General features: G+C 44.1%; 1 protein-coding gene across 2 annotated transcripts in view; it reads right to left on the reverse strand.

Moving 5' to 3' along the window:
- Positions 1-7,494: 7,494 nt before the first annotated feature.
- HERC4 (HECT and RLD domain containing E3 ubiquitin protein ligase 4) overlaps positions 7,495-13,360 on the reverse strand; it is a 100,406-nt gene continuing 94,540 nt past the window's right edge. For both annotated transcript variants that reach the window (XM_044299139.1, XM_044299140.1), the window contains 2 exons: positions 9,579-9,681; positions 7,495-8,041 (listed from right to left, as the gene is read on the reverse strand). In XM_044299139.1, the coding sequence (XP_044155074.1) occupies positions 7,833-8,041; positions 9,579-9,681 (312 nt within the window). In that variant the 3' untranslated portion in view covers positions 7,495-7,832. The remainder of the gene's footprint in view (positions 8,042-9,578; positions 9,682-13,360) is intronic.

Below are 13,360 nucleotides of genomic sequence, written 5' to 3' on the forward strand. Positions count from 1 at the left end.
CGGTGGCTCCCCTAGATGGGAGTACGGACTAACACATTTATGTCTTACACATTGAAGTTCAGCAACTTACTAATTTGTGATTTAAGTTTCTGCTCGCTGTCAGTGTAACTAGAAGTTTGCTGTACTGCGCCCTTCCCAGGCTATTCCCCAGAACTAATCCTACAGCTGCTCATCCTGAGCCTCCTGGTTCATGAATTACAATACTACCTCACACATAGTCTCACATGGTGATTCTAGTAGGCCACAGTTAAGTGGCGGGACTTAAGAGTAAAATTTCCTATGCTGAAACAGACCACTTTTCAAATAAATTATGCATCATTGAGGCCAGCGGGCTTGATTGTATCTAGCCTGAATATCCACTGGGCCTCCTTTTGAAGTAACAGCCGGTCAATATCGCCACCTCTCAATGGTCTCTTGACCAATTCGATGCCTTGAAATTTAGCTGATGCCACTCTCCCGTCATGATATTCCTCAACATGACTAGTGATGTCCTGAACTATTCGCCAGCGAATAGTTCCCGGCGAACATTGCTTGTTCGCGTTCGCCGCTGTGGGCGAACATATGCAATGTTCAGTCCGCTCCCTATACATCATTGAGTAAACTTTGACCCTGTACCTCACAGTCAGCAGACACATTCCAGCCAATCAGCAGCAGACCCTCCCACCTCCAGGACAGCATCCATTTTAGATTCATTCGGAATCTGCATTCACAGTGAGAGGAGGGACAGTGCTGCTGCTGATCTAATAGGGAAAGCGTTAGCTAGGGCATTGTTCTGTGTCCACAGACTCATCTGCTGTAAGGACAGCGTCCTGACAGCACCCCAAAAAGCCCTTTTCAGGGCTGGTACATCAGTGTGCTTTTTTTTTTTTTTCCATATATATATATTGCAGTTGCCTGGCTGCCCGTGTGTGAGAGGCTGCACAGTGCAAACCATTCATACAGGGTGTGACAGAAAATACCTTGCAGATCAAAATAAATTATATTTAATATTTTTCTGTGATCTAATCACATTTGCAAGCCCGTGTGTGTCAGGCCCCCACACATACTGTATTGCGTCCACTGGCTAGTGGCTAGTTCGGCCTGCACTTACCGTTACAGGGTGTCATTCGCCCAAATACCTTTCAGGAAAAAAAATATATATTTAAAATTTAACTGTGATCTAATCACATCAGCAAGCCCATGTGTGTCAGCCAGGCACACAGACTGTACTGTGCCCACTGCCCACCACTTATATAGGGTGGCACAGTACCTTGCACGCATAGTAACACTTATCTAATAAAAAATGACAGGCAGAGGCAGGCCACGCCGCAGGGGCCATCGTAGTCGTGGTGCTGTGATTTCCACTGGCCCTGGAATAATGCCCAGTGTTCAGAGGCCACGTACCCTGAACCCAAAAAATTCAGAGAAAATAGTTGACTGGCTTACACAGGACACCCAATCTTCAACAGCTTCCGCTAAGAACCTTGACGCACCATCCTCCTCCAGCTCAGCTTTGGTCACCACTCTCCCGCCCGCCGCCACCACCACCACTACAGCCACCACAGCCGCTTCACTTGATCCCTCAGAGGAGTTATTTACACATCAGTTGGATGAAATTAGTGATGCGCAACCATTATTGCCAGGGGATGTAGATAACAAGGATATGTCTCAGTCAGGCAGGATTACACACATGGACATACAGTGTGATGATGATGATCTTGTTGTACCCGCTGCTGCTTCCTTTGCTAAGATGTCAGATACAAGTAAAGCGGTTGATGATGACGATGTGTCCGTGGATGCCACGTGGGTGCCTGCTCGAAGAGAAGAAGAAGAGGGGGAAAGTTCAGAAGGGGAGACAGAGAGGAGGAGGAGACGAGTTGGAAGCAGGGGGAGGTCGTCGCAAGGAGCTAATGGCACAGTCAGACAGCATGTATCGGCACCCGGGGTCAGCCAGACAGCATGCCAATGAACGCATGCTGTTGCCACCACCAGAATGCCGTCATTGCAAAGAATTTGTGGCATTTTTTTTGTGTGTCTGCCTCTGACAACAGCGATGCCATTTGCAACCTGTGCCAAAAGAAACTGAGTCGTGGGAAATCCAACACCCACCTAGGTACAACTGCTTTGCGAAGGCACATTATGGCACATCACAAACGCCTATGGGATCAACACATGATGACGAGTAGAAGCAGCACACAAGCTCAAAGCCACCATCCTCCTCCTGGTCCAGCATCTTCAGCCACGTCAACCACTGCTGTCCTCCTTGCCCCCTCTCAACCACCCGCCACTCCGCCTCTCACCTTCAGCAGTTCCATCTCATCTGCCCACAGTCAAGAACCTGCATTTCGAGATCAGATAATACTCAGGATGACAGGTTTACCACCTGCAGGGCGTCCTTGGTAGTGGGGGTGGTGTAGCAGCTAGTTATTTTTTGTTCCAGAGCATATATTGGGACACTGGGGATGGCGGTATTGTCTAAAGGAAAAAAGAAACGCCCTCTCCCACATCACCCACGACCTCTTGTACTATAAGGGTACCTACCTGTATGATTGATTGTACTGTCCTCTACTAGATGTTGTCTGTTCAGATTCAGTCTCTCACTCGGATGAAGACTCGTCCATGTCTAATTCAAGGGTGTCCGTGTGTTTAGAGCTATAGTCAAAGATCTTCCCCTCTTTGAAATTTTTAATAACCCTATTGAACAACAGGTGCTTTTTCTCTTTCAACTGTGCCGCATATTTTTCAGTTGTTAGTTGAAGGTTGGATTTTTTTTTTTTTTTTTTACTAAACTCCGTATGTGTTGAACTTTTTTACTTGTTCAATATTATCTTTTAATTCAGTTTCGGTGTTGGACAGTACTGTTTTTTCCTCCTCTAGCAAGAGCTTCATTAATCTAAGTGAGGATTCTATCGATTGCTTTTGCCATTTCTTAATAAACTCATTGGATCTCAAACGGGACACTGGGACGATGGGGTTGCACAGACCTCTGGGAACGATTTAGTTTTTTTTTTTATATACCCCTCCAGAGACTGCATTTCCCACCAGGATCTTATAAAGTTCTTATAAATCCAGGTCACCTGTTTAAAGGCGGACGTAATGCTTTGTGATTGAAAGGATGTGGAAAGTTCCTTCTCTGAAAAAAACTTCACTAGGATCCCCCATCCATTCCTCAGTATTGATATTCCCTGATAAAAAAAACTGCCATCCCCCAGTCAAAAGAACTCCAAACACATTTCTAACAGAATGCTAGTATATTGGTTTACACAATAATCAATTTAACCGAAGCCTGATAGGAGCATTAAAATTTAAAACTTTATTGGTATTACTGGTTTAAAACTTACTGGTGTGTTGCCCCAAATTTCCTATATGTAAAAATCAGGCTTCTTGTTATTATTATTTTAATGGTTATTATACTATAACCCCCCCCCTTTTTTTTTTTCCCCTTCTTCCCTCCCCCCCCCCCCCCCTCTCATTTTTCCCTTCGTCTCCATCCCATCCACCTGTACTGATTCACATGTTGGGAACTATGCTGCGACTCCATTACCTTGCACCAACAACATAGACCTACCTAACCAGGAACGTTCTAACCAACATTTTATACCATTTTCTCTTTAAAGTTTTAGAGATAATCCTTTAAGGACTATTCTCCTTATGTTTTATTTGATTTGTATAAATCACCACGCAGTGAATGTTTCTGAACCAAAAAGTATGTCAGAGCTCACCGACATCGGCTCAGACCCTCCTCTAGGTAAACAGAATGTCTGAAGGCCAGCTCACAGGAGCCACTGGTATGCCTTCAGCTAGAGGAGGGTCTGAGCCGATGTCGGTGAGCTCTGACATACTTTTTGGTTCAGAAACATTCACTGCGTGGTGATTTATTGCTTCATCAACCCACACAGTGTCTGCTGCTCTTGAAGTCTGTTTTTTTACATATATGGAATTTGGGGCAACACACCCGTAAGTTTTAAACCAGTAATACCAATAAAGTTTATTTTATTTTAACGCTCCAATCGGCTTAGGTTAAATTGATTATTGTGTAAGTAACGTATGCCACTATACTAGCATTCCGTCTCTGTAGTTTAAAAATAAAACTTATATAATAACATAGTGTCTCCTTTCCAGAATAATGAGAAACTTAACGTCACTGTGTACACAAACAGTAGCTTCCCATAGATATTTTGTATATCATTAGTTTGTTGATTTCTGGATCTCCTTTATATTAATAGCCATTTGTATATAATATTATTCGAGAGTCTGTTATCAACTGTGGCATCCCACGTGGTAGCTACAGCGCTCACCTTGGGTTCAGCGTCTCTCACAGTAATATCTCCAGCACAGGCAGCGATACCCGAGTCCTGGCGTCCCACGTGGTAACCAGCACGCTGTTCCCTGACTGCCCGGACTTCAATCACAGAGGATATTCACATGCCGCCCATGGAGCCCTCCACACTGTATTTGCTCCTATTCCAATGTCTGGATTACTCATCAATTCGGTCAGTGGGTCGTTTTAGTGGGTCTTGGATTTTTTTTTTTTTTAGTTGTTGCCAATATTACCAGACGAGTTTCGGAGTGGCCATAATTGTTACAAAGTCCTTCCCACTATTATACCCACTTTCCGAACCCATCTAAAACCCCCACTGGATTTCTTCTCTCTTTAATTTAGCTTTATCCCCATATTTATATATATTTCTGAGACATACTATATTATATATTACTACAAGGGATAGTTATGATCTATGGCAAAAAATTGTCTAATACTGTCCAAATCATATGTTTAAAGTGTATTGCAGTTTTAGGCCTCATGCGCGCGGCCGTTGTTGTGGTCCGCATCCGAGCCGCATTTTTTGCGGCCCCATTAACTTCAACGGGACCGCAAAAGATGCAGACAGCATTCGTTGCTCCGTTCAGTGGCCCCGCAAAAAAATATATAGAATGTCCTATTCTTGACAAGAATGGGCATTTCTCCAATGGGCCGTCCGTTCTATTCCGCAAATTGCGGAAGGCACACGAACTGCAGTTTTTTTTGCGAACCGCAAAAAAAAAACGGAACGGTCATGTGCATGAGGCCTTAATGTGTTTTCAGTGTGTTTTTTTAATCTACATATGCAAGCCCCGGAAACGTTACAAAACAGGTATCGCTGCCCCCGCTGTAGATATGAGCGCTGTAGCTACCACGTGGGACACCACGGTGGAGAGCAGCACATTGCTCCTAATAGTGAGTACAGACTCGCGATTAATATTATATACAAATAGCTATTAATATAAAGGAGATCCAGAAATCAACAAACTAATGATATACAAAATATCTATGGGAAGCAACTGTTTGTGTACACAGTGACGTTAAGTTTCTCAATATCCTGGAAAAAAGGAGACAATGTTATTATATAAATTTTATTTTTAAACTACTGAGACAATATCTCAACATCAGCACAATATTGGACTACAAAATTAGATCCAATCAGATTGTAAGAAATATATACAGTACAGACCAAAAGTTTGGACACACCTTCTCATTCAAAGAGTTCTTTATTTTCATGACTATGAAAATTGTAGATTCACACTGAAGGCATCAAAACTATGAATTAACACATGTGGAATTATATACATAACAAAAAAGTGTAAAACAACTGAAAATATGTCATATTCTAGGTTCTTCAAAGTAGCCACCTTTTGCTTTGATTACTGCTTTGCACACTCTTGGCATTCTCTTGATGAGCTTCAGGAGGTAGTCACCTGAAATGGTCTTCCTTCTTGAAGGAGTTCCCAGAGATGCTTAGCACTTGTTGGCCCTTTTACCTCCACTCTGCGGTCCAGCTCACCCCAAACCATCTCGATTTGGTATAGGTCCGGTGACTGTGGAGGCCAGGTCATCTGGCGCAGCACCCCATCACTCTCCTTCATGGTCAAATAGCCCTTACACAGCCTGGAGGTGTGTTTGGGGTCATTGTCCTGTTGAAAAATAAATGATGGTCCAACTAAACGCAAACCGGATGGAATAGCATGCCGCTGCAAGATGCTGTGGTAGCTATGCTGGTTCAGTATGCCTTCAATTTTGAATAAATCCCCAACAGTGTCACCAGCAAAGCACCCCCACACCATCACACCTCCTCCTCCATGCTTCACGGTGGGAACCAGGCATGTACAGTCCATCCGCTCACCTTTTCTGCGTCGCACAAAGACACGGTGGTTGGAACCAAAGATCTCAAATTTTGACTCATCAGACCAAAACACAGATTTCCACTGGTCTAATGTCCATTCCTTGTGTTCTTTAGCCCAAACAAGTCTCTTCTGCTTGTTGCCTGTCCTTAGCAGTGGTTTCCTAGCAGATATTCTACCATGAAGGCCTGATTCACACAGTCTCCTCTTAACAGTTGTTCTAGAGATGTGTCTGCTGCTAGAACTCTGTGCATTGACCTGGTCTCTAATCTGAGCTGCTGTTAACCTGCGATTTCCGGACTGACTGACCTTCATTTCTTAAAGTAATGATGGCCACTCGTTTTTCTTTACTTAGCTTTTTTCTTGCCATAATACAAATTCTAACAGTCTATTCAGTAGGACTATCAGCTGTGTATCCACCTGACTTCTGATGGTCCCAACCCCATTTATAAGGCAAGAAATCCCACTCATTAAACCGGACAGAGCACACCTGTGAAGTGAAAACCATTTCAGGTGACTCCCTCTTGAAGCTCATCAAGAGAATGCCAAGAGTGTGCAAAGCAGTAATCAAAGCAAAAGGTGGCTACTTTGAAGAACCTAGAATGACATATTTTCAGTTGTTTCACACTTTTTTGTTATGTATATAATTCCACATGTGTTAATTCATAGTTTTGATGCCTTCAGTGTGAATCTACAATTTTCATAGTCATGAAAATAAAGAAAACTCTTTGAATGAGAAGGTGTGTCCAAACTTTTGGTCCGTATTGTATATATGGAATTCTGTAATTGATCGCTACTGATTGCTTTGTGGGAGGTGAAGACGATCTTAGAGCAAACAGAGAGGGAAATGCAATATATGCTCCATGTTCTAAATATTTATGCACTTGCGTATTACTGTATATTAGCTTTATATCAGTTTTTCATATTTTATTGACTAATAAATTAATAAAAGGACACTGTCAACTTTTTGTTCTAGGTTGTTCCAAGTGTAGTGTGCCTGTCTATATTTAGAATACAGCCACTATATAATGGACAGTGCGATACAAAGCACAGCCGCCAAATAATGGACAGTGCCAGCCTTTGCCATAAAGAGGCTGCAATGTTTGTCTGATTGCTGCGGCCCTTTCAAACAGCTGATCGCCAGGAATGCCAGGAGTCAAACCCCAACTGATCTAATATTGATGACTTATCGGATATTGAAGATGGCTAGGTTATGAGTATTTAAATCCTGGGGGGAAAAAACAACAACTTTAAACTAACTTCTAGTCCTCAATGTTGAGGTTTTTCCACAATCTACAGATTATACATAAAACAGAAAATAAAGCAAATACTGGTGCGAAACAAAAAACAAGCTTCAAATGCTAAAGTAAAAACTTTTATTTCTTTAGATTTTTTTTCACAGACTTGTTTAAAATGTGTTGAGTGATATAAACAATATAGACGTAACGAACTTAAATTCACTCATTGTAGAGAAAGTCCAAGGTTGTGCCCTCAGAATTCCGAGTTAAATTGAAATTGGGAGAAAGCGACACTCACTGGTATGTACAAGGTGGTGTCCACAGCCTGTACAGGTCTTCTGCCTTAATGGTATAAACAGCCCTAAGAAAACTTTAATTATATAGAATCTTAAATATCATCTTGGCATGGCTCAGTTACTCAAGGCTGCAAAGTAAAGTGGAGGAGGCGGAAAGTCTCCTTTATGCAAGGCTGAAGCCTTCGTAATGGTCAATAGCCTGGATCAGTTTTTCTCGCAGTGTCTCTTTGCTGGTGTATTTGGGGAGATCCAAGAGATTGAAACACGTGTGGGCAACAGGTAGGAAACATTCTCCTCCGCCCGTCGGCTGTATTATAAGTTTTAAGCTTCTCATTCCAAGAATTGGTATCCGGTCACTGCCCGTCAAAAACACTGCAAAGAAACCAAAGGACACATGAGGACTTCGTGGAAAGGATGGTACTGGTGCATAATCGACAGGCGTCCATACATGGGTGTATTCATTATAAAGGGTTATCATCTATCAAATATTATAGGTCAGTTAGGCATGTCTGAAGATCACAACTCTTAGAAAACCTGTGACCCCTTCGAAATACTTCGGAAACTTGCTATGTCAACAAAAGACAATTTATTCATTTTAATACTGACAATACAGCCTGCCGGAGTTAACTGTTTTCTGGCCGAAACCCAGCACTCATGCCATAGTCAATGGGGTCCAGTGGTGAACAGCAGTAACCGGCTATGCCAGAGACAGTAAAGTCCAGCAGGTAGTTCCTCTGCCGGATCAGGTCAATGGAGATATTCAACTATCCTAATGACCGTGCAGAATCTTGCAAGACAATGAAGAAACCCTTGGTAGGTTGAAAGCGTGTGCAGTTTGGCCAAAATATCAACTAATATCTCATGTTTAGCATTTATGCAGGATGTAGTCTGGCCTTGTGATTTTGGCGGGTGGGTGCTTTGTGTGGTAAACACACCGCAACTGCCATGTCTGAATACTCACTTATCTATATGCAGGTATAATACTGAGCAGCCACTCCCCTCATGAATGGTAGGAGTGTAAGTGACTTTTCAGCAGTATTTTCCACCTGGGCGACCTCCCTCATAACACTGTGGCCTCAATCACGTCTGTGACTCAGTCATGTTTGCCACGGACAGCACACCTATCCACTGATTTCAATGTGCTTATTCATACATCCTTGTCACTCCATGGACTGTGGGTCAGTGGAAAAACAATTGAGACATGCGCTACTTTGTGGACCAAACACATCCATTGAAGTCTAAGTGTCCATGAAAACAACTGACTATCAATGGCATCTGTATTCTGTCATTGGTTTTCACTGAGATGCTCAGGGAATCCCCTTTTCAGCAAATCAGTGCAGGTGAAATATGGATGGCACATGGAGCGTAAAAATGAACACGAGGACCCTTCATGTGGTGTGGTCAAGTGCAGTTAAAACCCACAAAAAATACTACACTTTTTCCATGGTTTTTAATGTGGTTGCGGTTTTTTACAGTTTTTAACTGCACCATGTGAATACCTCTTAAATGCTGCTGGTGACTGAATCTGCCCTTGTATCAGTAGATAGAAAGAGAGATTCATTATCCATATGTTACATATGTGCCCTCTGCAGTTTGATAGACAGGGTCAGGCAGTGTAAAAGTGATCCTGCCTGCCTGGCCCCGTCAGTCAAAGTGGAGAGGACGCGGCAATTGTAGAGAGAGCGGAGCCTCTAGGTGTAATGGCAACGCCCCCGTTGCCCCTAGACTCTCATTTGCATATATTAAAACATCATTTTTCTCAGCAGTGCGGACACATATGAACATGGGACCAACACAGATGCCCTCAGCTGCCAAGTGCACATGTAACATGTCAGCCAGTTTCATAGGTACAAAACTGCTGACAGATGCCCTTTAAGAAATCATGAAAGCAGCATTCAATAATACTTACATAAAAATTGCTTTTTCTTTTCAAGTGGTAACTCATTGAAAACCTCCCAAAATATTTTGATGGTGGGATGATCTGCCCAGTACTCTCCTTTATATTCAGTAAGCTAAAGAAAACACAAAGTTAAAATATATATTCGTGTGCTACAATCATGTTACTATCTATTATAAATGTGTGACCGTACAACACAGCAGAAACAGGTAAGCCATTATAGGGGCGCAGAACTGATAGATATATAAGAAATCAGAAAATGAGTAAAACAGCAAGTTTACATCGGATTCCCGGGAATTAAATATTGGCAACCTCATTAATATCAGATCAGTGAGGGGCCGACTCCAACCCCCCCCCCCCCCCATCAGCTGTTTGAAGGGGTCCAAGCGCTAAGGTCTTTTCATACTATAATAGTGACTGTTCTTCATATTGCAGTTCAATTCAATTCACTTAAAGGGGTTACCGTTACTAAGGCAAGATGCGACTAAACCGATCACCAGGCGGCCAGGAGACAGCGGAGCTGGCTGGCGCTGTGCAGTTTCAGTATGTGCCATTGCAGTGCATGTCGGCCCCCATGTCATTGTTTCCCTAACTTGTAATCTGAAACTGCTCCTGATGCACCGTTTCCCGGCCGCCTGGTGGTCAGGAACCTTTAACCCTTTAGATGCTGTGGTCAACCGTGAGAATCAGGAGAGCAGTATGCAATGTGCAGCAGCTTCTGTCCTCCTGAATAAACAGAAGCTGAAGCACATTAGTTTCAATGGATGCCATGCCTATGGCTCCATAGGAACATAGGGAGTAATTTAGTATTAGATATACGCCCGTTTTCTGGCATATATCTGTTGCAGGTTGCGGCACAAAGGTTATTTGTGCAACAATCTGCGACTTTTCCCCGCTCACGCCAGGTCTAAAAGGGGGGGGGGGGCGCAACAGGTCCATCTCATTTATCATTTTCTACGCCTGTTTTAGGCTTAGAAAATATTCTAAATCTACAGCAGCAAGGAAACTGGCTTACATTTAGACCAGAGGTCGATGAGGTGAAGTTATGTAGAGGCCATCAGCTCTACATAACTTCGGCGGATCCACCGCCAGCGCAAGGGGTTAGGACCGGCGTTCTTCATAAATGACAGCTATAGTGTCTGAGAGAAGCAATCTAATGATTGCTCGTCATAGTTCCCTATGGGAACTATAAAAAAAAAAAAAAAAAAAAAAAAAAAAACTAATGTTTTTAAAAATAAAGAAACTCTATAAAATTTTCATTCATTTTCCCAAAATGTTAATAAAAATATATAAACAATTAAAAAAAAGAAATACACACGGGCATTGCCGCCTTTGAAAACGCTTGTACTATTAAAATCTAAAAATAATTATCCCAACGAAAAAAAAAGGCAAAATGGCCGATTCAGTGTTTTTTGGTGACTTCTCCTCCCATATTAAAATTAAAGAAAAAAAGTGATCAAATTGTCACACACACCCTAAAATGATATCACTGAAAAGTACAGATCACCACGCAAAAAAACTGCCCCTACATATAGGGGTCTGAATATGACAATAAGAAAAAGAAATATATATTTTTTTCTAGGTTAAAAATTTTATTTCAGTATCAAAACGCAACAAAAACTATAAATATGTGGTATCATTGAAATGGAGAATGAAAGTAACAGCTCAGTTTTACCGTATAGGGAACGCCGTAAAAACAAAGCCCATTGTGGAATTACATGTTTTTTTTTTCCCAATTTCATCCCATTTGGAATTTTTTACCAGCTCTCCACTACATTGTATGCAATATTAAATGGTGAAATTACAAAGAGCAACTTGTTCCACAAAAAAACAAGCCCTCATACGGCTATGTGCACAGAAAAATAAAAATGTTATGGCCCCTGGAAAAGCAGGGAGTGAAAAAACGAGATTTTTGTATAACTTACCAGTAAAATCTCTTTCTCGCTCTTTCCTTGGGGGACACAGAAGACCTTGGGTATAGCTCATCTCCATAGGAGGCGTGACACTAAGTGAAAGCTGTTAAGCCCCTCCTCCACAGCTATACCCTCAGCCTGGAGAGAGAGGCTGCCAGTTGCGTGTCCAAGTAGTGAAAAAAGGCAAAGCCCAAAAGTGGAACCAACAAGCCAACTACCCAACGGGTAACACAAACTCGGAAACCGTGCAGAGAAAAACAAATGAATGGGTGGGTGCTGTGTCCCCCAAGGAAAGAGCGAGAAAGAGATTTTACTGGTAAGTTATACAAAAATCTCGTTTTCTCGCCCAGTTTCCTTGGGGGACACAGAAGACCTTGGGACGTTCAAAAGCAGTCCAAAAGGGGAGGGACCACAGCACCAAGGCGAAGCACCCGAAGGCATCCAGGAACCGCCGCCCGCACACCCAGGCGGGCCAAGGCAGCATCCGCCGAAGCCCGAGTAAGCCCCCTGCAGAACTCGGTAAGGCGTGCAAGGAAGACCAGTGGCCGCCTTGCCCAAATGCATGGCCGAAGCCCAATGCCTCCGACCCAGGAGGCACCGACCGCTCTGGTGAAATGAATGGTGACATCAAAGGCAGACCCCTGCCCCTGGTGCGGCAACCTCAGCAATAGCCAATCTGATAAGCTGAGAAAAGCCATCCCGGAGGCAGTCAACCCTAAGCACGGACCGCCTGGAAACACAAGAGACCGAACGTCGACAAGAGTCGGAGATCTCCAAGCAAAAACTGCAAAGCCCAAACAACATACAGGCAAACACCACCTTCAGAAGGAAGGAAGACATGGGATGTAGAACAGCCCTGACCTGGGGAAAGACAGAAGGCTCGGAACAAGAAGGGCCGCCACTCAGGCACCCGTCCGAGACAAGACGGCTACGGAAACAACCGTACAGGACAGAAGAGGTAGAGAACTGCTGTAACGGCTCCAAGGGAAAGATTGGAGCGCCGAGAACTCAGCATGCAGCTCCCAGGGCAGTACCGGAGGACAGTACAGAGGAACCAAAGAGCCACTCCGAGGAAGAAGGTCTGAACAGGCCCCGAGGGCCGGGGAACGCTGGAAGAGGAAGGACAGCGCCGACACGTGACACTTCAAGCAAAAGAGTCCCAGTCCCAGGTCCAGGCCGGACTGGAGAAAGACAGAACCATGGGGGGGAGAAGGGCAGAGTGGGGAATGCCCAGCTACCCACAGACACCCAGACAAAAAACCCTAAGTCCAACGACAGATCCTGGACGAAACACAGCCAGGAGCGAACAGTAGCGAGCCCGCTGGAGTCACCTGGGCAAGCGGGTAAAAACCCAATGTGACCAGGCGCAGACCAGTAACACGGGCAGAAGGGTCGGAAAAAACTGGTCCCGTCGGCCTCCGAGCAACGTTGTCCCGTATCCACCCGGAGTGGGGGAGCAGAAGGACAGACGGAAGGGAACCGAAGGGTCCGCCCAGCATCCGCCAGATGCCAGGACAAGACAGGCTAAAGTCCATGCTGATGTAGCCACCACAGGAAGACTATCTAGAGTCCTGGTGTGGGATATCGAAGGACAATCTGGACCGAAGGGCAGTCCCCCCAAGTTACCAAGAAGGTAAGTCTACAGCAGGACCATAGCCTAGAATGGAAAGCGCAATCTGCACCCAGCGGGAGGACAGAACGCGGTAGACCCAGCAAGAGGCACACAGCTAATACAGCCAGTGTGAACAAGGGAGACAGTACGAGACCAAAGGAACACCGGAACCATCCACATGAACAACCATGCTCCCCCCAGAGGGGAGGACAGTGAAGGAACAGCCTCTGAAGCCTGGCCGGGGCAGAAGCCACATCGGAGTGATCTGT

Source organism: Bufo gargarizans, chromosome 6 (genome assembly GCF_014858855.1).
Source record: "Bufo gargarizans isolate SCDJY-AF-19 chromosome 6, ASM1485885v1, whole genome shotgun sequence".
NCBI classification, from domain to species: Eukaryota; Metazoa; Chordata; class Amphibia; order Anura; family Bufonidae; genus Bufo; species Bufo gargarizans.